This window comes from Leptodactylus fuscus, chromosome 7 (genome assembly GCF_031893055.1).
Source record: "Leptodactylus fuscus isolate aLepFus1 chromosome 7, aLepFus1.hap2, whole genome shotgun sequence".
In the NCBI taxonomy this organism is placed as follows: Eukaryota; Metazoa; Chordata; class Amphibia; order Anura; family Leptodactylidae; genus Leptodactylus; species Leptodactylus fuscus.
In genome coordinates this window covers 49,265,768-49,293,708 of record NC_134271.1, presented here as the reverse complement: position 1 = coordinate 49,293,708, position 27,941 = coordinate 49,265,768, and the positions used below count along the sequence as shown (strand labels likewise).

The window sequence follows — 27,941 nt, the reverse complement described above, 5'->3', positions numbered from 1 at the left end:
TACAAGTGTTCCACTCTGCCTGTAATATTGTACCATTTATGGAAGAGATTTCTGAGGCCTCAAATATTAGGATTCTAAAGGCAAGTAACTAGGTATGCAACAAGGATGATGGCTAACCTAGGAGGGCATTCCTAGTGTCTTCCGGCTCTTCATTCACTCTGCCAGGCATCGGGCCTGGGCAGAGCCGACTGCGCATGTCCGCTTGTAGTGCGGGCCGCGGGGACGCTGCAAGGAGAAGACTGCTCGGAGGATCCAGCCCGACCCTCACTCGTGGACTTGGTAAGTATAATTTGATCGAATGTTGCCTACCCCTGAAACGAGCATTTTCCCCCCATAGACTATAATAGGGTTTGATATTCGATTTGTGTAGTCGAATATTGAGGGGCTACTCAAAACGTATATCAAACCTCAAACATTTTACTATTCGCTCATCTCTAGTAACTAAACAAGGCTACCCGTGATCTTGTTGATTTTCAATTTAATAATATAATTTCTGTTCATTTTAATGTGCACAAGTTGGAATATAAAGGATATTTTATATAATAAATAAAAGTAACTCTTCACAATGTACTCAACTGACATAATCATTTTGTCCTCAACAACAACAAACATTTGTAATGCAATTTTACACATTTCACACAGAGCATAGTGCACGGATCCATTAAGTAAAACATTTTCTCACATATTTACAATCTAGCAGCATAGCTAACAGATATAGACATTATTACAATGAACAATTGGAGCGCTTTCTGTGTCGGAAGCAACTGGTAGTCATGAAATAAAAGTGGAGAAAAAGAGCAGCTATAACAGAACTTATAACAGGAATTTTAGAAAGGAACGCTGATGAGATGTATTGCATCAATCATATCAAGAAAATGAGAAATTGTAATGAGCAGCAGTTTGGCTTGGGGCCACCTAGAAGGCATTATCCTAGCAGAACCCCAGTTTTCAGCCTTTTACCCTCATATAGAGAGTTCACCAGAGTGCTACCTCCTGAGATGAAGGGGAAAACTACTGTGTTCAGCCAATAAAGGGGCAATATACTGTGTGGGAGGTCAGTAAGGGGGAATGTTATACCATGTGGGAACCTTATACTGTGTGTGGCCCCAAGATAATGGATGTTATTATGTTTGGGGACAAGGAAAGGGAGCGTCATACTATGTATGGGCCAGTAAAGGGTGCTCTATACTATGTGGGGGACAGCAAAGGGGGCTTTATACTATATAGAGCCAGGAAAGGTGATTTTATACTACTGTGTGGTAGTCCAGTATTTTGGGCATTATAATGTGTGGGAACTAGTAAAGGACTGATCAGTGGGTGAATCTCTGCTTTAGCTTTCCACTGCAGAGAGCTGGAGGGCAGGAAAATTAAGAGGAATCTAGGACAGAAGTCCACCTCAATTCCTCTTCATCTTGACCCTCTAAGAACTACAACCCCTAGCACCCCAGATCCTAAGGACCTGCTGTGATTTGTAGTTTTATTTTGGCCAACCACTTTACCATTATGCTGCAGTGCCTGTTCTAATGGCTGGAAAACAATATCAGGCATTTAACTTCTCAGACGCCACAGTCAATACAGACTGCGAAACCTCAGAATAGAAAATATAAGTTCTGATTTATCAAGAACAATGCCAGAGTTTGCACCTCACATATAATGAAGTGTGCCCCTCACCATAAATTAGGCACATTCTGCAGAGTCTATATGCTTAAACTGAACTCCAAAACAGATCCTTTCTGGCAAAGAATTCTGGCATAATTTATGCCAGGAAAGTGGCGTAATAATTATATATCTGATGAGGCTGGAAAGTGGCATGACTTTTTTATGACTTGTACACCAGTAGCATTAGGGTGGGCCCCTAGAATCAATTCTACTGGCCTAGACATCCCAGTCCAACACTGAGCAGATATGGTGTTCTGAATAAATCCAAGCACTCACTGAATTTAAATGATTGTTCTTCATACCATGACTGACTGGATGCCCACTAAAAAGCCACAAGGCTACACAGGTAACAAACACATAACTGGTAAACCGAGATCTCCCCACTGTCAGAAGCTTGGGCCTTTCAGCCTAGCGTCATTGCGGTAAGGAGCGCTCCCTCTGACAGTATTAGACTATGTTAGAGTACAGTCGGGGGAAGTACGTTCCGTACCGCCCAGTGCTGATGCTGAGCTGTGAAGCCCGCCTTTCAGACAGTGGGGAGAAATTGGTGCTGAAATTAACAGTAGTAATATTTCTGGCACCAGGGCACATCCCAGCTTTCTAGCGGTATATAAAACTGGACATTGATGAGGAGATGAAAGATTATCTTTAAGTAGCCAATTATAAATGCTAAATCTGTATTGGTATCATTACTTGTAATTATTTGGATTCATTTAATAAATATGAAACAAAAATTATGTAAGGCATGTACACAAATTTTGGTGCAAATTATGCCAGAATTCTAGTGCATTTTTAATAGGAAATCTGCTCCATTGTTGTAAAAGACATTTTGCTAAAAAAATCTATCAGCAGATTTTGTTACATCAATCTCACACACATATATATATATATATGGATTAGTAGTCTGTTTGTAATAGTGACAACACGGATATGGTAGCTCAATACCCCTATAATGATTTCACAAGTATGAGGATTCTTTAATGATCCCGGGTAATGCTTATCATGTAGCCCAGATTATGATAACAGCAACAAGCATAATGATTACAGTGGTGACGTAGACTACAAGGATGAACCGGTCTATCACCATTGCAGCAAACTGCCAATCTGAATTAGTATTATCCTGTTCCTTTGTGTACATAATTTCCTTGTGAATCTTGAGAACTTCTACCAATAATTTCTCTAATAGCTTCACCTCCTTAGAGATTTGTATATTTTCATCTATATCAGTCTTCCTCATCATGATTTTCGTGTGTGTCTTAGCTTTCTTGCAATCTCTGCCATCTATGAGAAAGAAGATAGATATGTAATCTGAAACATTTTAATATAAGACTAAGTGACAATTCATAAGAATAACCGTAAAGCACTATTGACATGGCTCATGGTGTTCCCATGGTACAATACAATGAAGGTTTCGGAATTTGGTAAGCCACCATATGGTGCCTTCACATGCCATCATATTATGGAGGTAGAACCAATGCTTCTGGGGGACAGTATCTCTAAATGCTATTGTATGAAATGGAATTGATCATTCATAACTGGTGTTTGGGAAAAGTAAAGCTTTAGAGGGATTCTATCATTGGAAAATCACTTTTAAGTAATGTCATGTTGGAATAGCCTTTATAAATGCTATTCTATTCATACTTTTCCTCTTCTTGTGCTCCCCACCGTTTGTGTTTAATATGCCAATTATTTTCAGAGGGCAGAATTCCCCCTGTGCTCCAAGCACATCAGCGTCATCGCCGCTCACTACCCCTTGTTGGATGTTCACTCCCCCCCTGCATCTTCTCCTCCATGTAAGGGGGTATTCACACTACCATTGGATTCCGTCAGCATTTTCCGTGGCTATTGTCCGTTACAGGATTTTAGCAATGGACACTAGCTGGTCCGTCTGAAATTCCCATTCATTTCAATGAGATTTTATCTTGTGTCTGTTAGTGTACGTTTGTGTCTGTTTATAACCATGTCCATTTTTTTCAAGCGGACAAAAAAATCCTAGATGCAGGACTTTTCTGTCCATTTGAAAAAAAACCAGTAAGTGTCCATTGTTTTTTTTAACATTGAAGTCTATGGGCAACGAACTTCTAATGGACAGTAACTGATAGCTATCAGTTACTGTATGTTTTTTGTGTTTGTTTATTTACTGTGCATGCTCAGAAAGCATAAACAGCAAAAAAAAAAAAAAAAAAGGACAGTATTAAAAAAAATGGACACTAAATGATGCTGATGTGTCTGTTTTTTAACTGATCGATTAAATGTTTGTTAAGATAGTTTTTTTAAACGGACACTTTCATAACAGAATCCAACGGTAGTGTGAACCCTGCCTTACATCCAATGTTGTTTTTTCGGGATTGAAATCCCGAACATGCGCAGTTAGCTCAGTCACATAGGGTTCAGGCAGAGTCGACTGCCTATGCTCCATCAGCCATTTTGTGGTGGTCTCTTGTATAATTCTATAGAGTACTGAGCTAGTGACCCCATTACAGTCTACAGTATATGTGGGTCTATCATCTATATGCGGATAACCACTTTTTAGGTGGATTAGATTTCCGTTTTTGGGTCCCACACCGGATCCGAAGAACGGAAATTCATGTGCATGTGTGAATCAGGAGTAATCTTTGTAAGCAGTGAAAAAACAACAATGCTTGTCTGACTGGTGCAGATTCTTCAAAGCTGGTCGTACATTGCTGATTGCTGCTTCCAGCCAATCTGATATTGATTACCTACTAGGTGACATAGGTCACCTGTGAAAAATGCTGCGGAAAAAAATGTGATGCGTTTCCTCTGTGGTTTTTTTCTGCAATGTTTTTTCACTATGGCACACTATGTGGCACTTTAGCCTTAAGAGGACCTGTCAGCTATACAGACACATCCATTTTAAGGCCCCATTCACACGGAGCACAGGATGGCGTATTTTGGTTCTGATTTTGATGTGGGAGCTCCAGAGTAGGCTCAAATGAATGGGCCTAGTCCAGAGGGTGCTGTTGCAAGGCGGACGTCGCGGAATCCAGTTTAAGAAAGGGCAGGTCGCTTCTTGTTTCTGCTAGGGGGAATAGACCGCTAGCGGATAAAAGAACGGTCTGCATAGACCTTCAATGTGAGGGGGCAGATTTTGAGGAGGATTCAGCACCAAAATCAGCCCCCTCTTGCCCCGTGTGAACAAGCCCTTAGTAAATGTCTTGCATTTCTCATTCCTCTGAATTATATTTTCTTAGAGATTAGAATTGGACCATTCCACTGTTATTCCTGTTGGTCAAAGGAGTGTCCCCTCTTGTCTGGCACTGTCAGCACTGATTGGAGAGAGCCTGAGTGTACCAGGACACACCACAATTGGCAACAACCAGATCTCAATCTATTCATGAATTTCTAGAAAAAAGACAATGGAGGACAGACACATTGCAGACTTCTAAGAACAGTTTCACCAGTACTGTTATTATAGTATAAACAAGAATTTACTAATCTTACGTTAATCTTTTTCACTTACCTTTTTCTGCAACCTCTACAAAAACCAGATTGTCTTGTTGGGGCGCTTTTACTTTGAAGAACAGAATACGTCCTAGATATTTTATGATACAGGTTTTTACCCAAAACGGGACATCTGGTTGGTTTTTAGACAACATCAATAAATAGGATGTTCCTATAGAGCCGATTATACTGGCTACCATGACGGAAAGACACACACTGAAGAAAATACCTGTTGAAAAAAAAAAAAAAAATCTATACAGTATTTTTATGTAAGAAGTATACATCTCTATGTCACCCAACAAGACTCATCCCCATTTTTTTTTCTAATGTAGGTTCAGCAGCAGTAAGTTTTGTGACATCATGTTTATGTACACAGGTGACCACATTGTAAGGACCAGGGTTTCAATTTTCATGGAAACTTTGAAGAATCTTCAGGTATTTATAGTGCCTTCAAAACATAATCCAGGCTAGTTTGCTGTCAGTGAAAACATTTAGCAACAGTTGTGTCTGATAATCACTTTCACTTGAAACACTTTTAGGGGACAAACAGGACCGTCTTAACCATCGGGCCAACAGTGCACCTGCAGAGGGCCCTATGGTTAGCCAGAGCCCCTTTGGTCAGTGGGACAGTCTTGCATTTGCTGTCCTACTGTTCTGGTCAGTGTATCCAGGTTTCCCCAACTCATCCACATTCTCCAGATGCAGATGAATTGAAGACAATGGTGAAGCAGGAAGCTTCACCATTCAGATCCTGTCTCTGCTCCCATTGTCTTGGAGCAGTAGGTGTGATAAAATAACATTTACATTGCACCTGTTGCTCCCTCAAGCCTATGGACAAGAGGTTACAGCTCTTTTATCTTAGAGATCTACTGATAGTGAAAAAATATGTTTCTTAAAAATGGAATTTTGTTTTGTATATTGAAACCCTAAATCCTCTGTAGGACTGTAATAAGTCACATGGGGCACAAAAGCCCCTGACCACCATTAGCAATCTTGGTTTCTTAGCAAGCTGTATTCACTTATCTTCTGCCTCTCCTGTTCCACTACATCCTCCACAATGCAGAACATCAGTAATTGCAGACTTCTTTAAATTTAAGGCGCACATTGCTGCTCTGTATTCCTGCTATTTTGTGGTGGGGACACCCCTAAGAAAAGCTGGTTTGCATGTATATAGCCGGTTCTAACTGCTCTGTATTCCTGCTATTTTTTTTTTGGGGGGGGACACCCCTAACAAAAGCTGGTTTGCATGTATGTAGCAAGAAGTAACTGCAGTGGATTCCTGTTATTTTTTTTTGTAGGAGAAACGCATGAGAAAAGCTGGTTTGCACGTATATAGCAAGAAGTAACTGCAGTGGAATCCTGCTATTTTTTTGGGGGGATACCCCTGAGAAAGCTGGTTTGCACGTATATAGCAAGAAGTAACTGCTGTGGCTTCCTGCTATTTTTCTGGGGGGACACTCCTGAGAAAAGATAAGATAAGATAATCCTTTAATAGTCCCACAGTTATTGGTGCAAAAAACGCGCCAGAGAAGGTGGGAGGTTATATGAATTTTTACTGCATATGCCGCGTGGTATTCGATTGGGAATGAATACCTCGAACGGCCTGATATTCGATCGAATACCTATTCGATCGAACGGTGTTCGCTCATCCCTAACTTTCAGCATATGGCCATAGATAGAATGTACATAGATCCATATGGATGTTTTCCATCTCAGTGGATGAGCTTATGTTGTCTATGACTGCCACCCCACAAAACTGCGATCCCAATATCAGCATGCATATCAGGAATTATATTGGCATCTTACATTTGCTCTATAACTTGAAAGAAAGCAAAGACATACCTAGAATCGGAGTATTATTTGAACTGGGAAGTAAGTTGTTCAGAATTAGCAGAAGTACAGAGAACCCCAAAACCACAGTTATTTTGAAGCCAAGTCTTTCTCCAGTTTGCATTGGAATAAACATACTAGCAATGTCCAATATGACCATGAAGCATGCTGGGATGATGAGATTTATGATGTAAAGCACAGGAGCTCTTTGCATGGTTATCTATATAAATGGGGATAATATTGAAAACATAATTAGCAAGAAATATAAAATATATAGTAACTCATCACATTGATGAATTGGTAATAACATAAAATGATCAAAGTCAAGCAAGCAGGACAAAGGTACCACAGCAAATACGCGTTTTCTGAACTTGGTCAAACATGAAAAAATGTGCTGGTTGCCCCCTACCCACCAACAGTGTCATAAAAAGATTAAGCCAGCTATATACATTAGATAATTATTGGCAGATCACTCAGATGTCAGGAGGCAACTGCCATGTACTATTTCTCAATTTATTTTGGACCCAGGGGCAAATAAAGACATTTCTGACAGCTGCTGAATCGCAACTTTATGACCATAGCCATTAATGCAATGGTAGTCAGTCTTCTTTCTCTGCCACCTAGGCTTTCTAAGTCATGGGTGCTGTTTTCCGTAGGTTGACCTTTAAAGAGGACCTTTCACCATTTTGCCCACAGGCAGTTCTATATACTGCCGGAAAGCTGACAGTGCTCTGAGTTCAGCGCACTGTTGGCTTTCCCGATGTGGGCCCGGTGTGAAGAGCTTACGGTCCCGGTACCGTAGCTCTTCTATGGTCAGAAGGGCGTTTCTGACAGTTAGCCAGAGACGTCCTTCTTCACAGCACAGCCATTCGCGCTGTGCTGTGAGAGCCGGGAGGAACGCCCCCTCCCTGATAATGCTCGTCTATGGACGAGTACTGCGAGCAGATGGAGGGGGGAATTCTTCCCGGCTCTCACAGCACAGCGCGATTGGCTGTGCTGTGAAGAAGGACGTCTCTGGCTAACTGTCAGAAACGCCCTTCTGACCATAGAAGAGCTACGGTACCGGGACCGTAAGCTCTTCACGCCGACAGTGTGCTGAACTCAGCGCACTGTCAGCTTTGCAGCAGTATATAGAACTGCCTGTGGGCAAAATGGTGAAAGGTCCTCTTTAAGGAACTGTGAAACTCGAGTTTCTATTCCTAGCCAATTACATGTACCCTTGGTCTATTTAAAGACTACCTTTCATTATTTACTGCTGAAGATATCGGTGCTGTTAATTTCGTCACCAATATCTCCTCAATGTCAGAAGGGTGGCCCTTACAGCCTAGCATCATTTCTGGCCTGTGAGGAAGACTTCCCTGACTGTACTCTTCCACAACCTTCTGTCATTGAGGGTGTTTCTTACAGTCCAGGGTCATCGCTGGGGCTCGCTGCGTGGGGCCTTAGCCTAAGATAAGACTTTTATTGATGTGATGTATTAGAATCAGTAAAATAAAGAACAGATGTCCATTTTGTTTTGTAGACATTGTAGTGAACTATAGGTACGGAGTCTGCAAAAAATGCAGCGCCACACATATGTGATATGCAGACATGTGATTAAGGCTAGAGATGAGCGAACAATAAAATGTTCGAGGTTCGAAAATCGATTCGAACAGCCGCTCACTGTTCGAGTGTTCGAACGGGTTTCGAACCCCATTATAGTCTATGGGGAACATATACTCGTTAAGGGGGAAACCCAAATCCGTGTCTGGAGGGTCACCAAGTCCACTATGACACCCCAGGAAATGATACCAACACCCTGGAATGACACTGGGACAGCAGGGGAAGCATGTCTGGGGGCATAAAAGTCACTTTATTTCATGGAAATCCCTGTCAGCTTGCGATTTTCGCAAGCTAACTTTTCCCCATAGAAATGCATTGGCCAGTGCTGATTGGCCAGAGTACGGAATTCGACCAATCAGCGCTGGCTCTGCTGGAGGAGGCGGAGTCTAAGATCGCTCCACACCAGTCTCCATTCAGGTCCGACCTTAGACTCCGCCTCCTCCGGCAAAGCCAGCGCTGATTGGCCGAAGGCTGGCCAATTCATTCCTATGCGATTGCAGAGACTTAGCAGTGCTGAGCCAGTTCTGCTCAACTACACATCTGATGCACACTCGGCTCTGCTACATCTGATGCACACTCGGCTCTGCTACATCAGATGATGTACATCTGATGTAGCAGAGCCGAGGGTGCACTAGAACCCCTGTGCAAACTCAGCTCACGCTAATAGAATGCATTGGCCAGCGCTGATTGGCCAATGCATTCTATTAGCCCGATGAAGTAGAGCTGAATGTGTGTGCTAAGCACACACATTCAGCTCTACTTCATCGGGCTAATAGAATGCATTGGCCAGCGCTGATTGGCCAGAGTACGGAATTCGACCAATCAGCGCTGGCTCTGCTGGAGGAGGCGGAGTCTAAGATCGCTCCACACCAGTCTCCATTCAGGTCCGACCTTAGACTCCGCCTCCTCCGGCAGAGCCAGCGCTGATTGGCCGAAGGCTGGCCAATGCATTCCTATGCGAATGCAGAGACTTAGCAGTGCTGAGCCAGTTCTGCTCAACTACACATCTGATGCACACTCGGCTCTGCTACATCTGATGCACACTCGGCTCTGCTACATCAGATGTACATCAAGCAGTAGACAACCGGCTCTAATGCCTCTGATCGGTCCCCGGACCGATCGGAGGCATTAACCCCTCCGGCGCCGCTATTTTGGCCGGGATCGCCGGCTCCTGGAGCATGCTCCAGGGCTGACGTCCCGTTGTCATGACAGCCGGAGCCTTGTACAGGCTCCCAGGCTTGTCTGCAAATCCTCTCTTTTGCAGGCTGGTCTATGCAGCCTGCAAAAGAAAGGATGCTTTTTTGCAATGCATTAGCATTGTAATGCATTGCATTAGTGATCAGACCCCCTGGGGTTCAACACCCTTAGGGGGTCTAATAAATGCAAAAAAAAAAAAAAAAAAAAAAAGTTAAAAAAATATAAAAAAATATAAAAAGAATTAAAAGTTCAAATCACCCCCCTTTCCCTAGAACACATATAAAAGTAGTTAAAAACTGTGAAACATATACATGTTAGGTATCCCCGCGTCCGAAATCGCCCGCTCTACAAATCTATAAAAATATTTTTCCTGTTCGGTAAACGCCGTAGCGGGAAAAATAGTCGAAAATGCCAAACTGCCGTTTTTTCACTGTTTTGATTCTGATAAAAATTTGAATAAAAAGTGATCAAAGCAATAACATTTCCCGAAAATGGTAGAACTAAAAAGTACACCCGACCCCGCAAAAAAAGACGCCCTATGCATCCCCGTACACTGACGTATAAAAAAGTTACGGCCGTCGGAATATGGCGACTTTTAGAAAAAAAATTTTTTAACACAGTTTTGGAATTTTTTTTAGGGGTCAAAATGTAAATAAAACCATATAAATTTGGTATCCCTGGAACCGTACCGAAACACAGAATATAGGGGACATGTCATTTTGGCTGTACAGTGAACGCCGTAAAACCAAAGCCCGTAAGAAAGTCGCAGAAATGCATTCTTTCTTCAAATCCACCCCATTCTGAATTTTTTTCCTGCTTCCCAGTACATTATATAGAATAATTAATGGTAGCATCATGAAGAAAAATTTGTCCCGCAAAAATTAAGACCTCATATGGCTCTGGGAGCGGAGAAATAAAAAAGATATGGGGTTTAGAAGGAGGGGAGTCAAAAACGAAAAACGAAAATCAAAAAATGCCATCGGCGGGAAGGGGTTAATAAATGTCTTGGGACACTTGTGTTCCTAAGAGATGAAGCCATTGAAAGAATGTAGTCTCTTACACTGTATGTGACTATGCTGTAGTTGTTAGAACCAACGGATTTATTATCAGCTCCCACAGTGATGTCCAGCAAAGACCATTCTCCTTGACTTTCTGAAGCATTAATTGAACTTTTGTAGACTTCTGTGGAATTGTACTTGTTCCGCATAATGATGTCTTTAACTAACAATAGACACAAAGGATAAAACTCAGTCATTTGTGCTCAGCCAGTATTTTGTACAGCGTAACCTAAAATACAGCAATCTTTTAGCTATATACATTAGCTTAATGAAAGTTCTCATGAATCACTTATTAAAGCAATAGCACCTCTCTCTGTAGCAGATGAAAGGCAGTATCCTTTAACCAGGGCTGAACTGGCCTTTGATGGACTCAATATTTGGCCCTAAAGGTCCAGCAGACAAGCCACTAGAATCTAGAGTTTCTTATGGGATGGTACACAAATACCCTATAAGACCTTATTGATAATGTGATGTGCATGCACAATGATTTAAAAAAAAAAAATTGCAGTGAAGTGAAAAGGGGATGTGAATACATTGCATATAATGTGCGTATATTCCCACACTGTGGTGATGAGATTCAAGAATCCCATCCACTATACAATGAATGTAAAATGCCGTGTTTTTTCCACTGATAATTCTGCTGTGGCCAGACTGCTGCGCCAAGTGAGGCCCCGGACTTAGATTAAGGTCCCACGTTTTGTTGCAGATTTTGCTGAAATTTTTTGAGCCAAAGACAGTTGTGACTTGAAAAGAAATAGAATATACAGATAAAGCATATGGATGTTAACCTCCTATTAAAGCCACTTCTTACCTTGGCTCAAAAAACCCACTGCAAAATCTGCAACAAAAAAAACGCAGGGCCTTAGACTTAGTCGTGGCCTAGCTGTTTTAAACTGTGTCTGATTTGCAGCAGGTCATTGTATATGACTGACAGACATTTTTTAAAACAATAAAAAGCATTGTAAGGGCTAGTTCATACGGGCACAGAGTGGACGGATTATGACGCAGAATCCACGTCATAAGCTGCCCTTTCTTCAGGCGCAATCCGCTGCTGATTCAGCCACAGCGTCCGCCTCGTGGCAGCACACTCCGGCCTAGGCCCATTCATTTGGGCCTAATCCAGAGCGGAAAGCCACGCACTGGATCGGCATCCCGTTGCGGCAGCAGCAACGGAATATGCACATACAGAATTGCGTGTGAACTAAATGTAAAAACAATAAATTGAAAAGGATGTATTTTTCAAAGTAAAGTCATTAACAAAAATGGAAAATAGTATGTGGTTTTAACAACATAAAAAAATGCCTATGAACGTACCCTAAGGGTGACTTAAACAATGCACAAAATACACACAGGCAAAAAAATTATACCAACAGTGCCTGCACAATGTTGCTACTTATACAAGGTATTATCCACATTGCCATTGCTTAGCGCAGAATAAAATGTCATGACAAATGCAAAATGAAAAAAAAACCTTGAAATATAGATATATTTATACAAATTATATCAAAATAAGTTTTAAAATGTAAAAAAATGGACCAGAAAAAACAAGTAAAAAACTTTAACTATTCTAAATCTCGGGAGTAAAATAAAAAAAAAAAAATATATAGATCAATTGCAACAGACTTCTACACTTGAAAGTGCCTATTGATACAAATTAATTAAAAGTAGAACATAACCAAAAAAGGACTTGGAAGAACATTTTTTTTTTAATTCTTTTAATGTAGCGTGAGTCCACACAAGGCTTACACTGTAAATTTTCCCTATCAGTATGTCTTTGCAGTGTGGGAGGAAACCCCTGCAAACACAGGGAGAACATATAAACTCCTTGCACATGTTGTCCTTGGCAAGATTCGAACCCAGGACTCCAGCGCTGCAAGGTTAGGTGGTACATGGTGCAAAAGATGATTCTTTTTGACACACACTATATGTATGGCTTAGAACCAATGTAACACTTATTCAGGTGCGCTTGGCACGCCAAAAAAGGGGTGGATACATGATAAGACATTTACCTTATTGTTTCCAAAACAATATTAAGGGGAGGGGGGGTTTACATTGTGCCTGTCTAATCCCAAGGCAATGTACATCAGATTTATGGAAATGGTGCAGTCTTCATTCTTCTGAGCATGAAGCGTCACTTTCTTCCTTTCTGTCGGCACCTGCGCAATAGATCCTATTGCGTAATTGCCAGCAGAATTGAAGAGAAGAAGCCTGTCTCCCACGCAAGTATAATAGAGCTCTGTTGGCTCTATTATGCATGCGCCATAGAAGTCCATAGAAGAAGGAGCTGGTGAGACAGAAGAAAGTGATCTCCAGGACACAGAAGACAGGTAAGTATGATGGGGTGGGGGGTGGGCTGATTAGTTAGTTAGGTAGGTAAGGCTAGTAGTCCATGGGCTAGCTAGGGAAATAGGAAGGGGGTGTGAGAGAGGGAGGGGGAGAGAGTGAGTGGTGGATCTGAGTGAACAGCAATGCATCATAATAGTTGTAGGATAAGACAGCAGAAAGCTACTCTTGTAAACAAATGCAGAGGATACCATAAACTCTCAGAGAAACCCAGAAATCACTCAAAACACTGCAAAAGTTAATTTGGTGCACTTATTAACCCATTAATAACACTAAAATACCTTTAAGTAATGTAGTGCTCGGTTTGAGGCCCATCAGTGGCACAGAGACTTTATAAGTAAGATATTCAACATGAATGTAATACTTTTAATGCATTACTGCCAGTAACTGCTGACTTACAATGTATAAGAAGATACTGTACCTGAATGAATATAAGGACCAAAGGTCAAATTACACGTCTGGATATCAAAGGGGAATTTGTAGATGTTTAGATCACAGGTACTAGTGACTTTTAGTGGATATGAATATTTTATTTCGCCATTGTTGGAGACTTTGAGGTATGGGATGACTGGATTATCCTTGTCATAAAAGGTCCTGGAAAAAAAATTGTGCAATGAACTAAAATATAAACCAGTGTTTAACAGACTGCAACATATTCACAAATGGGACTAGCAAATCTAAGAATATTTCCTTAAATTGAGACTGCAGGCATAGCAAATCCTTATTGGTTGCTTTTGCCTTGCTACTACACATATGTATGAATACAGACTGGTAAAAGTACACTGCAGAAAGGAGAATCATGTCGGAGAGAAGAGTCAGAGACTTCTTACTGTGTCAGCACAAAACCATTAAAGGAGTTGGCAGGAGAGCTACAATAGCACAGGACGGTCACTCCATGGTGTTGGGAGTTGTCTGCTTCTGGCTTTGTACACTGTGCAGATACCAGTTGATTGGTGGAGTCCAAGACCCGCATCAATCTGATATCCATGATCTGTCATGGGGATAGGCCATGAGTATCTACTCTTAAACAATGCCATTAAATGTGACCTAAAAATATACACATATGCCCAAAATTATATATTCTTGCATCTTTCTTTAGCTCAATTAAATGACACAAAATTATATATTTATATTCATTTTTAAATCTATAAAATAAGCCATATCGCTTCTGGCACCATACTGTTTTATAGAGTTGCATTGTAAAGCATAGGTAACTGAGGAGGTAGTGTCAAAATACAGTTTATAGCCCCCAAAATAGATGCTAAGAATTGACCTCATTAAATGATGTATTGAGTTATTGATTATTTTGTTCCAGCATTATCATAGTTTATCTATCATCAGAATGAATTTCTTTTTTTAATGTAGATTGTGAGCCGCACATAGGGCTCACAATGTACTTTTTTTTTTTTTCCTATCAGTATGTCTTTTTGGAATATGGGATGGAAATCCATGCAAACACAGGGAGAACATACAAACTCCTTGCAGATGGTTTTTTGCCCTTGGTGGGATTTGAACACCAGGACTCCAGTGCTGCAGTGCTAACCACTGAGCCACTGAGTTACTATAGGCAACTGCCTCTTTTTATTTTTTCAACCATATTACATGAATCATTTTCGTTTCCATGTTATACTTTTTGGGCAAATATTAAGGGTTTTAGTCATAATTCTTGAAAATGGGAACAGCTGCCAGGTGATCTTCCTGACTGCATTAGGATCCTGTAGACTCGCACTTTATATCTGGACAATGCCAGGTACTTTCTCTAGTCCTTTATACAATGCTCTGGAAACTGATTTTATACTGTTAATAACATAAGAAAAAAGTAGTTAGCTCAGCCTTGTTTAGCTTCGATAATGTTTCAAAACTGTATGCATAAGTCTGCAGACTTAAAGGGGTTTTCTGGGACTTTTGCATTAATAGTCTTAGGATAGGACAAAAATATTAGATCACTAGGGGTTAACATGAGTCCTCTTCATTGTTGGCCAAGCACAGTGCCATACATTTGTTAGTTGTTGCACCTTGTTGGATCCAACAAATCTATATAGATGATTCAGCCTATGAATAGGCCATTAATGTTTAAAGTCCTCCTAAAATTCCTTCAACAAGTGAATTGTGTCTTGAAGAATACTTACATTTCATAGATGTAGAGGTCCGGCAACCAAAAATCATTGGTAGAAATAAAAATTTTCTTAATATCACAGAAGTCTTTTGGGTTCCAGGATAAGAACTCGTTGTTCCATTCCTGCGGTTCAGACATAGTATGGTTATTATAATGTACCTGTAATAAAGGACACAAAGTACCTCCTTTTTCTTACACATACTTCTGCCTTTACCCCCAATTGAGTCACTTAAATTCTAGGCACTTTATCACAAACTTTGGTTTTGAGGAACTCTCTATGGGAACCTCTGTACAACACTTATGATTAAAGGGCTCCACAGTAAAACGTGTTTCCTAAGTTTGCTCGTAGCTAGTCAAGCAATATAGACAAGGATATTCTTCATGTCTTTACCTGGACTTTTCTTAAGAAGATCATCAGTTACTGGGTTCTCATCTTATAGCTTTCATATCTATAGTCTTTCTTAGCTACTCTACTGTTATAAAGTGAGGTAAAACATACCGTAATATATATTTTTAATCAGATATTAAAATCCAAATAAACTTTCAAATAACTTTTGAGTTTGCAGCAGTATTTGTGTTATTAATAAATTTTGTAATGCACTTTATTAACAAATTTTAGATCCTTTCAGTAGAATCCTGCGTTTTTTCACTCTTTCCGTTGTTTGTGTATTAAAAGCTGCTTCTGCCTCTCACTGAATATTACTAAGTATAGAGCAGGGGTGCCCAATACGTCGATCGTGATCTACCGGTCGATCGCAAAGGACGTATGGGTTGATCACGAGATGCAGCCAGGGATCCCCGGTGTCTGCTTGTTCACAGTGCAGGCTGAGAGTCGACTCTCAGCCTGCGCTGTGAACAAGCACTCCGGATACTTGCAGGCCGGGCAGCAGCAGCTCCGGGGGATGACGCGCTCCCCGCTCTTAGGGATGGAGGGAGTCGGGGTGCTGCTTGTTCACAGTGCAGGCTGAGTCATCTCCGGACACTGGCAGGCTGCCAGTGTCCAGAGATAACTCTCAGCCTGCGCTGTGAACAAGCAGACACCGAGGATCCCTGGGCGGCCACAGAACGCCGCTGTCTCCTGCTCTCAAGTTCCGCCTGACCCCGCCCACATGCCTGGCCCCACCCACAGACATGCCCACCCCGCCCACAGGCCCGCCCCGGGCCCACCCACAAGAAGTGGGTAGTAGATCTTTTGCCTTGGTCAGTTTATAAAGTAGTTCACATGCTGAAAAAGTGTGAGCACCCCTGGTATAGAGTATGGGCTTGGAACACAGGACTGTATAAAATGTAGAGAAAATGAGTGTAGGGGAGGGTCACTTCAAACAGTTATATCTTGGACATTATAAAACGTATAAACTTGCTTTTCGTATCATAAGAAAGGAGAGATTCTCTAAGTTTACAATGCTATCTATATTATTTCCAGAGATATTACTGGTTGAAAATACAGTGAGGATTAGAATATATATATGCAGCCGTATAATATATATATAAACAACTCAATTCCAACTGTGTTTTCAACCAGTGATATCTCTGAAAATAATTTCATATTATTCATTTCAAAAACAGGTTTGAACATTTTATAATGTCTGAGATATAACTGTTTTATCACTCACTTTCTCTACATGTAACACAGTCCCATACTCCATACACAGTAATATTCAGTGAGAGGCAGGGACAGCTCTCAATACAGAAATAAGGGAAAGAATAAAGAGATGTAGGATTTCACAGAAAGGACACAAAATGTGTTTAAAAATTATATTACAGCATTCATTTGTAGCACAAATACTGCCAAAAAAATCAAAAGTTGTCTGAAAGTTTAGTTATGCTTTAAATATACAGTACAGGGGTAGTGCCTAAATCCATATACTTCATAAGGAAAATCATTATGAAGGCAGTGATGTTGTCACTGTGTATGTGATCTCTTACCATGCTAAACCACAGAAAAGTGGTCAAGGTCTGTAAGCTTGTGTCCTAAAATACAGAGAGTTAAAAATTAATTAATGTGTGACTGAAATAACATAGTCTTTAGCTGTTGTAGCTCATATGAACAGTCATCTGGCTGATCTCTTTAGACTTTTTTTAAATTATGCTTATTGATGATCTTTAGAGATGTGTGAGTAGTACTCGATCGAGTAGGTATTCGATCGAATATTACGGTATTAGAAATATTTGTACTCAAATACCACGCGGTAAACTCAGTAAAAATTCGATTCCCCTCCCGCCTTCCCTGGCACTTTTTTTTTACACCAATAACTATACAATCATCTGCTATTTCTGAGATGTACAGAGCTCTGTCAACTCTGCTGTTCCTGAGATGTACAGAGCTCTGTCAACCCTGCTATTCCGTAGATGTAGCAATGCTGTGCGGTCAGTGCTGCTACATCTGAGATGTACAGAGCTGTCAACTCTGCTAAATCTGAGATCGGACCACAATGGAGACTGCTGTGGACCAATCTTAGACTCTGCCTCCTCCGGCAGAACCAGCGTGGATTGGCCGAATGCTGTATGCTGCGATGAGGGCGTCCTCACTGCTGCTCGAGAAAACGATCCTGAAACGCCTCTATCTTTGGCTGGATCCTCCCCTTCTCTGTCGTCTTCCTCCTGCGTCACCTCCGATGCCTGCGCAGTTGGCTCTGCCAGTGAGACACTAGTAGAGCCGACTGCGCATGCCGGCTGGTGGCCAATTTTGGGAGGCCGCTCTTGCTCTTGTAGTGCCGGCGCAGTGGAGATCACATCTAAAGGTAAGAGACGAATAGCCTTTCTAAAGGCTATTCTGACGTCTTATCCACAAAAAAAAAGAGGTTTTAATGGTAGAATCCCTTTAAATAAATGACCAAACCAAATTTTTTGACTCATTTGTTTTACTTGGTTCTCTTTATCTATTTTTAGGAATTTTAGTGTGAAAATCTGATGGAGTTTTACATCAGAAATATCCAGAAATATAGATATTTCTGAAGTGTTGACAAGCTTTCAAGCACCACAAGATCATTGTCTATACATTAACTACTGTAGCTTGCATCTGATCACCAAGGAAGAAAGTAATGAAGATTCTTACCAAGCTGATGATTGTATAAAGGGTCAGATCTATGCTGACGTTAGTAGGATTTTTCCAGTCTTTTACTGGCCGCACATCAGAATCTGTGAAATTTTTCACAATGCTTGCTACATCACTGAAACTACAGTTATTTTCACTGTGGCACGTACCTGAAAAGACAATCGTATAGTAACATATATAGAAATTTGTATTTTGATTTTTAAATAGCCTAATAGACAAATATCAGCAAGATGCCCCCACTGAGAATCCCTATCTATTAAAGAGGCGACAATAAAATGTTTCTCTCTTTTTCTGCCGAGGACTTTCTGTCTTTGGTAAGTTTCGTGAGGGGTTGAGTAGAATGAGTAGTCTTTGGAGGAAGGGTGTATATAACGCCATGAGTCTACCAAACGTAAATTTTACAAAATCAGAAAGAATTCTCCTCAGACCTTTCTGAGGGATGGTCTCCCAGAGGAAGAGTCTAACAGGGGATTTAATGTTACATTGAGATCACCACCTATTATAATTTCACCTTCAGCAAAGAGAGAGAGAGTATGCAAAGTAGAGGCAATCCAACCCACTTGATACTGATTAGGGGCATAAAGTGTGACAAAAATCATCATTTTGGACGCCAGCAAGCCTTTTATAAAGAGGAATCTGCCCTCCAGATTTGTCAGCTGGTGTTTCATTTTGAAAGGGACGTTTTTCCTCATTGTTATGGCTACACCTTTTGATGAGGAGGTAGGGTGTGAAAAAGTAGAACCAGTGGTCAAAGCCTCCTTTAGGAAAGGAGGGTATTCTACACTGTTTATAGTGTGTCTCCGGTAGTAACAGGACATCTGTCCTGAGCTTTTTGGCTATGCGAAGGATAGAGTGACGTTTGTTTGGAGAGTTCATCCCCTTAACATTAAAAGATGTAATCATTAGAGTAGCTTGGTCGCTATTCCCACCTGTGGTTGAGGTAGAGGGTGGCAGTGACATAATTAACAGCAATGTTTGAGGTACAACTTGCAAAATTCAATTTTTAGTCTAGGGCAGTGATTCTTAACCTTGTTTAAGATACCAAACCCACCAGTTTCATATGCACATTCACCGAACCCTTCTTTAGTGATAAATCAAATATGTTTTTTTTTCCAAATTCAAGACATAGGTATATGTTTTTTTACTGGCACACAAAATGAACTGTGCATAGGGCCTAGGGTTCGATCGAACCCTGGTTAAGAACCACTGATCTTGGGGCTCACATACATTGGTCTACACAATCAGAAAACAAGAAAATTAGGGAGGAATGGGGGGGGGGACAGGTAGGAGGGACTAGGAGGGACTCAGTAGTAGAAACAAGACAGTCACGAGTATATTCTATATGTACAACAGAATACTAGGGTAAACGTGAGAGAAAGATAACCTTAAGGAAATCAGAAACTGCAAATGGAAAGAACAGCAGATGTAGTTAGCTGTCCGCAATGGGGGGGGGGGGGGGGGAATACAACACCTGATCGTTTCATGCATTCAGAAGCTGTTAGAGACTCAAATATAAACTGAACCATCACTTTAACTAGTTAATATAAAACACGAAAGTAGAAGTATCTAGTGAAATACTAAAACTTATAAGTTTAATTGGCCTTAAAAGTCAATTGCTTGAAACTAAAGTGATATATCGACCTCACCAGCATAAATTGTTTATAGAAATTATGGCCCTGTGAGGGAGAATAGAGGAAAAAACATGTCCGCAGCACCCCATGCGAAAGCCACCGCCTAGAATAAGGGAAAGGTCTCCCACGGGGTGGCGGACATCTGTGGTAGATATACATAATAAAGTGAACAGGCCATTCAAAAATTTGTAAGTACAACATGTTGGTGGGTCTAAACCCCCCACAGGAATATATTTACCATTAAGTTCAGTCTTGAAGACAAATGTCCAAAACCTGCTTGATGAATGAACGGAGAACGGGGAAAGTCTCTGCTCCACTAAGTCTTCTGTCTCAGTGTCGACTCTCTGGACTTCGGTGAACGATGCCTGGTGTAGTCAGAGATTGCTGGGACTGATGGTAGGTCTGGTAGCATAGCAGAAGATGAGGATGGAAGCCAAGATGGTATGTCTAGTGGATCCATATCTCGGGCCGACCATATGAATACAAGGTCTATCGGGGTATGTACTTTAATCCTCCTTCCGGCCACTGTTGCAGAGATGCCAAATGGATAGAGCCAGGCATACTGGATATTGAGGGCCCGCAATTCCTCTAGAAGTGGTCACAACAGACGTTGTTTTGCCAGTATTGAGGGCGCAAGGTCCTGGTACAAAAAGACTTCAGATTCTTCAACCATAACATGTTGCTTAGCCCTGGAGGCAGCAAGAATTGCAGATGTATCCAAGAAAGATAATAAGCCACATATTATGTCTCTAGGTGGATCTCCGGACCACGGTTTGGGTCTGAGGGCCCCTTCACACGGCGTATACGCTCACTGCTTTGGAGCGTGTAAATGTTCCGTAGCAGCGGCGTCTAAAGCAGTTCCCATTGTTTTCTATGGGAGCCGGCAGACGTGCGCTCCCCATAGAAATGAATGGAAAAAGCAGCCCATTCATTTCTATGGCGAGCGCGTGTCTGCCGGCTCCCATAGAAAACAATGCGATCTGCTTTTAGACGCCGCTGCTACGGAACGTTTACACGCTCCAAAGCAGTGAGCGTATACGCCGTGTGAAGGGGCCCTTAGGGCCCGATGAATGCGTTCAACCACAACAGTTTGAGCTCTATCTTTGCCTAGCAAATCCTTAAATAGGGCAGCTGCCATTTTGGGAAGGTCTTCAGGTGGAACAGATTCTGGAAGGCCTTTGATCCTGATGTTACGGCGTCTGCTGCGGTTTTCCTGATCTTCTATCCTGATAAATCAGGATAGAAGATCGATAAGCTCTCTGTGTTGGGTAAGATGTTCTGTAGCTGTTTCTGTGTATTGCTGAACTGCTGCATAGCTGTCCTCCAGCGTCTGTACTCTGCCTCCTATTGACCTTATTTCAGCCTCTATGTCCGAAAGCTTTGAGTAGATGGGGCTTAAGGCCTTAGCTAGGGCCTTTTGTAAAAATGCTCAGGAGATCTGTGTTCGTTTTTTGTCTATTTGGTCACCTTCAGTAACGCTGTCCGCCTCGGAGTCATCAGCTAGATCAGGTTCGCGCCTTTCCTACGTCGCCTGCGCCATCTTTAGGGCCCGGTATGGAGACTTCGAGTTCTTCTTTTTCAGGAAGCACTGCGTATCGCTTTGAGGTGTGCTCCGCGGTGTGCCCGGTAAGTCTCCAGACTTTTCCTTGTTCGTTCTGACCATGATGGTTCTCTGGAACAGGCTAAAAACAGCTTCTTTTGGCTTCTTATGATGGAGTTCTAGCAGTGAGCGTTCATCTCAGTGCATGGTCAGGCTTCGCCCCCCAGATGTGGATTCCAATTTTAACTGGTTTTGGATGTTTTTTTTTTTTTTTTTTTTTTTACCATTGTTCAATATTGAAATGCCACTTGTATTTAAAAAAATTTTCATCATGTGATCTAGCACAGTCGATCATATGGCTAGAGATGATTTAACCTCTTCCTGACATCCATATCGGGTGTTTAAATATGTTGGCTGATCGGGAGCCGAGCAGCCGCCATAGCCGCAGGGTCAGTGCCCACACTGATCGTGGACATTAACCCCTTTGGCTCTTCAGTCAAAGCTGACCGAAGCAACATATTACTGTCGACCCGTGGGCACCACCATTTTGCCATCGATCACCAGCACCCAGAGCAAGCTCTAGTGCTGGGTCCCATGAGTGTGAAGAATCCCAGGGCTGTCACTCAATAGTTCCTATTGCAAGCCACCCTAGGAGGTCTAATAAATGCAAAAATAAAAAAAACAAACAAAAATAAAAAATATTAAGGATAAAGCCCCACTTTGCAGAAACGCAGCTTTTTTTGTTGCAGATTTTGTTGCAGTTTTTTGAGCCAAAGCCAGGAGTAGATTCAGTAAAAGGGAGACTTATAAGAACTTCCTATATCTTTCCCACCCCTTTTGTAGCCATTCATGGCTTTGGCTCAAAAAACCACAACAAAATCTGCAACAAGAAAGAAAATGCTGCATTTCTGCAACGTGGGGCCTTAGTCTAAAAGTTCAAATCACCCCCCCCCCCCTTTCTCTAGAACACATATAAAAGTGCTCAAATACCATGAAATACATACGCATTAGGTATCCCTGTGACAACGCCTGGTCTACAAATCTATAAAAATATTTTTCCTGTATGGTAAACGCTGTAGTGGGAAAAAAAAAAAATCAAAAGTGCCAAATTGTCGTCTTTTCTTTCTCAAATAAAAATTTGAATAGTAAGTGATCAAAATGATAGCAATTCCTCAAAATAGCATAACTACAAAGTGCACCTGGTCCTGCAAAAAAAGATGCCCTACGCATCCCCATACACGGAAGTGTAAAAAAGTTACAGGTGTCAGAATATGACGACTTTTAGAAAAAAATTTGGGGGGATTTTTGTAAAAGGGTTAAAATCAATGTAAATAAAATCATATAAATTTGGTATCCCCGGAATCATATCGAAACGTAGAATACAGGTGACATGTCATTTAGGTTGCAAAGTGAACGCCGTAAAAAAAAAGCCCGTAAGAAAGTCGCACAAATGCACTTTTTTTTCACATCCCCCCATTTTGTATATTTTTCTAGCTTCCCAGTACACTGTACAGAATAATTAATGGTAGCATCATGAAGAAAAATTTGTCCCGCAAACATTAAGACAACATATGACTCAGAGCGGAAAAATAAAAATATTATGGGGTTCAGAAGGGGGGGGGGTCAAAAACGAAAATCAAAAAATTCCTCCAGTGGGAGGGGGTTAAAGAAAAGTTAAAAGTAAATTTTTATTATGGAATCTTTGCCAAGGGCTCGAATTTTATGCTTTCGTATTGCAAAACTACGGTCTGTGAAAGATATGGATGTCTGCATAATGACATTGAGATTAATATACATGTATGCCACTTGTGAAAAATGTGGACGGCACATATACATAAAATGCAGATTTGTGAATAAGGCCTAGGCTGAAAGTCAAGGAATAGCTGCAGATATACTAAGTCAAGCGAAAAAACAAACATATTCAAAGATAAAATAGCCAATATGAGAACATGGATATGATAAGATCCCATTTTTACAAAGTATATTTACAATTTTCAATATTAGATGCATTCTTATTTCAGCTATATGTTTATAGGATGGTACATACACAATAGCCCATACTGATTTATCCTGAATATCACAAGAACACAATGCACACAACTGCTGTAGATAGAAAAGCTATATTCTCAGTTTATCGAATGCTTACTTGTCCACCTTAAGCACCAGGCTGTGAACATATTTTAAGACTGATCCAAGGTTTAATAAATGCATTTGATTTATTATATAATAATAATACATCTCATTTATACATTTAGAGGTGGTCCGTAACATCCCTGTATTCACTTGAGAGATAAAGTATCAAATAAATACATCATAATTTGGTAAATTCTAAGATTCTGTCACTACAACCATAACTTTATACCTGCTACACTGTCGACTGAACATAAATACCAATCTGATAAACAATGCACAGGATAATTACTGATAGATTGTGCCCCAAATCTCTGTTCCCTACAACACAATCTTAGAATGCACAAATTTAAGTTTTAATTCCAGGTGAGATCTCATCAATAATGTAAGGGGTCTCCCAATATGTCAAAAATGACTTACCCAGCAGAATGAAAGTAAGTAGAAGTATAACTCTATGAAAAGACATCCTTATGTGAGAGACAGTAACTGCTAGATGTAATATCTGTGCTCGTACTTAAGATTTTCTATGCGGTGGGAGGGATTCAAATCGACTCACTAGGAAAGTTTCTAAACTGGAGAAACCTGTTTAGACAATATATGTATTATCAAATGAAAACTGTTTTAAGTCTATAGTAATACTAAAATACATAAATAGACTGAGACATGGGGGGTAGATTTATTTAGACTGGAATTTTGCATGCCGGTCTTAAGAGGCTCCCATATACCTTACACCAGAAAACTGGAATGTCAGGCCAAAGTTTCCCCCAATAAATTGGATCAAGAAAGGGCATAAAAACTGACATAGCAGGGATAATAAATTTCCCCTATACAGTCTAGGGGACCCAGGTTTTTCGCCCTTATATTACTCATGAAGGTACTGCATACGTTTTGGCAGTCAGATTCTAAGGTGGCAACTCCCAGGGAAGTCACAAATTAGGGTAAAAACCAAATGAGAATTACTAATTTGTAGGAGAAAATACTGATGCATAGTTCTGGATTGTCAGGAATAAATCGAAGGAAAGCAGTCAGAGACAAGCATATGGTAATATTCAATACCAGAAACCATACAACATATAATGAGGAGATGATCTCAAAGATGGCATCAGAAAGTTTAATAGTAAAGTTTTCTCTGTCTTGGTGTATCTATCGATCTATCTACTTATCATGAAGACTAATATGTGATCAATCTTTAACTATAGATCATCTAGAGCCCAAAGATCAGCTGAAGCATTCTTCTACTTCATGTTATGATTTTCCTGTTTTCTTTCTTTTTTTCATTTGTAGGTAATTTATTTTTAAAAAAAATTTGATGTTTTTTTTTTCTAGGTTTTTTGGATGTTGAATGAAAAAATTTAAATCCCTATATATGATTACTGTAATATTTTATGTGTATAAATGTTCAATTTATCATTTCTCAATCAAGAGACCTTTCTGTTTATACATGAAAGAATATAATACCCATCTAAACTAATGCATGGTGGACTAACCTAGGAGTGGGCAATAAAACTTTCTGTGATTGCCAAGATAAGATGGATCTAGAAACATAAATTAGGGCAGCATAATAGAGGCACTGTCTCCCTGTTTACATCTTGGGAGACAGATTTTCATATTCTTCCCATGTTCCCTTGCAGTGGAGCAACTATGGCTGTATAAGTCTCCACACACCTGAAAAGGTGGTCTCTCCCTAAGGATGGAGGTTATCCCCATAACTTAGGGGGCGTTCATGGATGAACCGGGCAGCCTGAAATAGAAGTACAGGGATTTCTCAATATGTTGCAATGTATTACCAATCTATTGGGCTTCTAAAAATAAAAATAAATAAAAGAGTACAAACAAATTTAATGCATGTTTAGAAAGCATAAATTGATCAGTTAAAAAAACAAAAACATTAGCAGTGCTAATGTAAGGGTAAACAGTACGCTCTGTTCGGCGAACTTCGCCGAATGTACTGCGCAAGCCCGCGGCCATAGTGCTGACACCGCAAGTTCGCCGAACAGAGCGTACTGCACAGGCGTCCGACATCAAGCCGAAGAAGGAAGGGGAGGATGCAGAAGAAGATAGAGGCGGCGCTGGAGTCGGTTTTCGAGCAGCAATGGTGACGCCCCCATCGCATCTCCTGCACTGGGGGACGCCCCCATCGCTGAGAGAGAACTAATTAGCATACCGGTACAAACCGGTATTTCGAACGAACCTCGTGGCGGAGAGCACTTCCAAAGGTAGGAGACGAATAGCCTTTCTAAAGGCTATTCCGATGTGTTACCTAGAAAAAAAAGTTTTTTAATGGTAGAATCCCTTTAAAGCAGTAGACACCCGGCGGCTATGGCGGCCGACCGGCTCCTGGGCGGTCGCCATAGTTACACACCCAACATGCGACGTACTATTACGGCGGATATCTGGAAGGGGTTAAAGAGTCCCTAAGCACATACGGTTTTATATACTGCCAGAATGCACTGAATTCAGCCCCCTCTGAACGCCCTCTGACAGTACAGAGCTATTGACAGTACTGTCAGGAGGGGCGTTCCCAGCTAGACTGTCAGCAATGCCCTTCGGACAATGAAGAGCTATCGGTAACAGCACCGATAGCTCTTGCCCCAGGGAACGTAACGGGAAAATCAACTGAGCTGAATTCAGTGCACTGTTGGCTTTCTAGCGGTATATAAAACCCCATGTGCATGAGGACATGAAAAATCCTCTTTAAGGGGAACATTAATAAGGAAGAGTGTGGACAGTCTGGGTGACAGGAGGGTCTGGGTGACAGGAGGCACTACTGAGGACTCCAGAAGGGGGCATGGATTTGTGTTAAAGGGAACGTGGCCTGAAAACTTTTGCAATGTGCCTCTTCCATCCTCTCCTACAAGAACCACACACTAAACATTTTCATTACACACTCCAAGTGCTGTGTATCCTGGACATCACTCTAAAAAAGTTGGGACGTGCCAACTAAACTGAAGAATGATGCATTAAGATAAAATGCTAATGGTTGTCTTAGAAAGCCTGAAATAGTTATGTGACTGCCAGGAAAATGTCAATGCAAATATATAATGGAGAAAGAAATACAGTATGGGGAAAAAAAATAATGTTTCTTTAGCCTTGTTGTAAAATGTCAAGGATTGACTACTCTGCTTATCTTTATATTTCTGCATGGTTGGAAATTAGGTGAAACATTTCCTTGTATTGTGTGCTTTCACGAAACATAAGGTATACTGTAACCTGAGATACATTTCATAGAAACTTACGGTATGTTAGATATTCCACAGGTAGGTTAAAGGGGGTTTCTCAGGGACATTTCCATATTTACATTTGTAGACAATAAAAAGTGATTGCACATATTAGCAAATATAAATCAGTAAACATTTTGCAGAATTTATAAAATTTTGCCCCTTGTTTTTATCGGTTGCTACAGCCATAATGTATGAACTTTGTACGGTCTGGGACTTGGGAAAAACTTCAACATGGCATTTGTATTGCACAGTGAATTCTATAAAATCAAATCCCAAGAAACAATTGTAAAACTGAGTTTTTTCTATTCACCTCCATAAATAATATTCTTTCTACATTTCTCAATACAATATTTCTAAAACTGGCAACTGGATTCGACGCAAAATTTCCAAAATTTTCAATTTTGCCCAAGCACAAAACAAGGGCTACAAGTTCACACGGGGCCATTAGAGCAGATTTTGACAGCGTATTTCGCCTCAAAATCCGCCTCCATACAATGGAGCCCTATGTGAATTGCTAGCGTTCGATTTTCTGCTAGCAGCTTTTTGCTGCTAGCAAAAAAAGAAGTGACATTACCATTCTTCAGGCGTTTTCCACCTGAGGAAAACAATACAAGTGAATGGGAGGCGAAAAACGCCTAACTTTTTTTGCAAAAAACCGCGAACGAAAACACCTAGCTTTTTTTTTCAGTCCATTCGCTTTTACTCTGTGATTGAATGTGAACCTGCACTAACAATCACTAGGGTGCCCTCTTTTCATATGCCTGTATTACCCTCCTGCTGTGTCGATTAGGCTCGGTGTGAATAGATGCCAGTGTATTGTTCCTGCAGCTCCGACACCTCTAGCCTCATAGATTGTGAACACTCAGCACTAGATAATGCTAAGTGGATACTCTTCTGTCAGATAGATTCGGAATTAGCATTATCTATCTCTGAGTGTTCATAGAAGGAGCCCACCGAACCTTCAGGACTTGAAGAGTTTCCTGAGAGTTTTCTTGGCTCTGTGTTCAGGATAGTTGTTTTGCTGAAATGTCCACCCTCATTTCATCTTCATCCTCCTGGTAGTTGACAGCAGATTTTTATCAAGAATGTACTGGTAC

At 40.9% G+C, this 27,941-nt stretch overlaps 1 protein-coding gene across 1 annotated transcript; it reads right to left on the bottom strand.

Annotated features, from left to right (window-relative positions):
* Positions 1 to 2,659: 2,659 nt before the first annotated feature.
* LOC142213527 (5-hydroxytryptamine receptor 3A-like) lies at positions 2,660 to 24,089 on the bottom strand. The gene is made up of 9 exons (XM_075281887.1): positions 24,044 to 24,089; positions 18,323 to 18,471; positions 17,194 to 17,238; positions 15,281 to 15,390; positions 13,573 to 13,745; positions 10,811 to 10,971; positions 6,964 to 7,171; positions 5,141 to 5,350; positions 2,660 to 2,940 (listed from the first exon to the last, which is right to left on the bottom strand). Exons 1-9 carry the CDS (start codon positions 24,087 to 24,089, stop codon positions 2,660 to 2,662), a joined length of 1,383 nt encoding a protein of 460 aa, XP_075137988.1.
* Between the last annotated feature and the right edge of the window lie 3,852 nt (positions 24,090 to 27,941).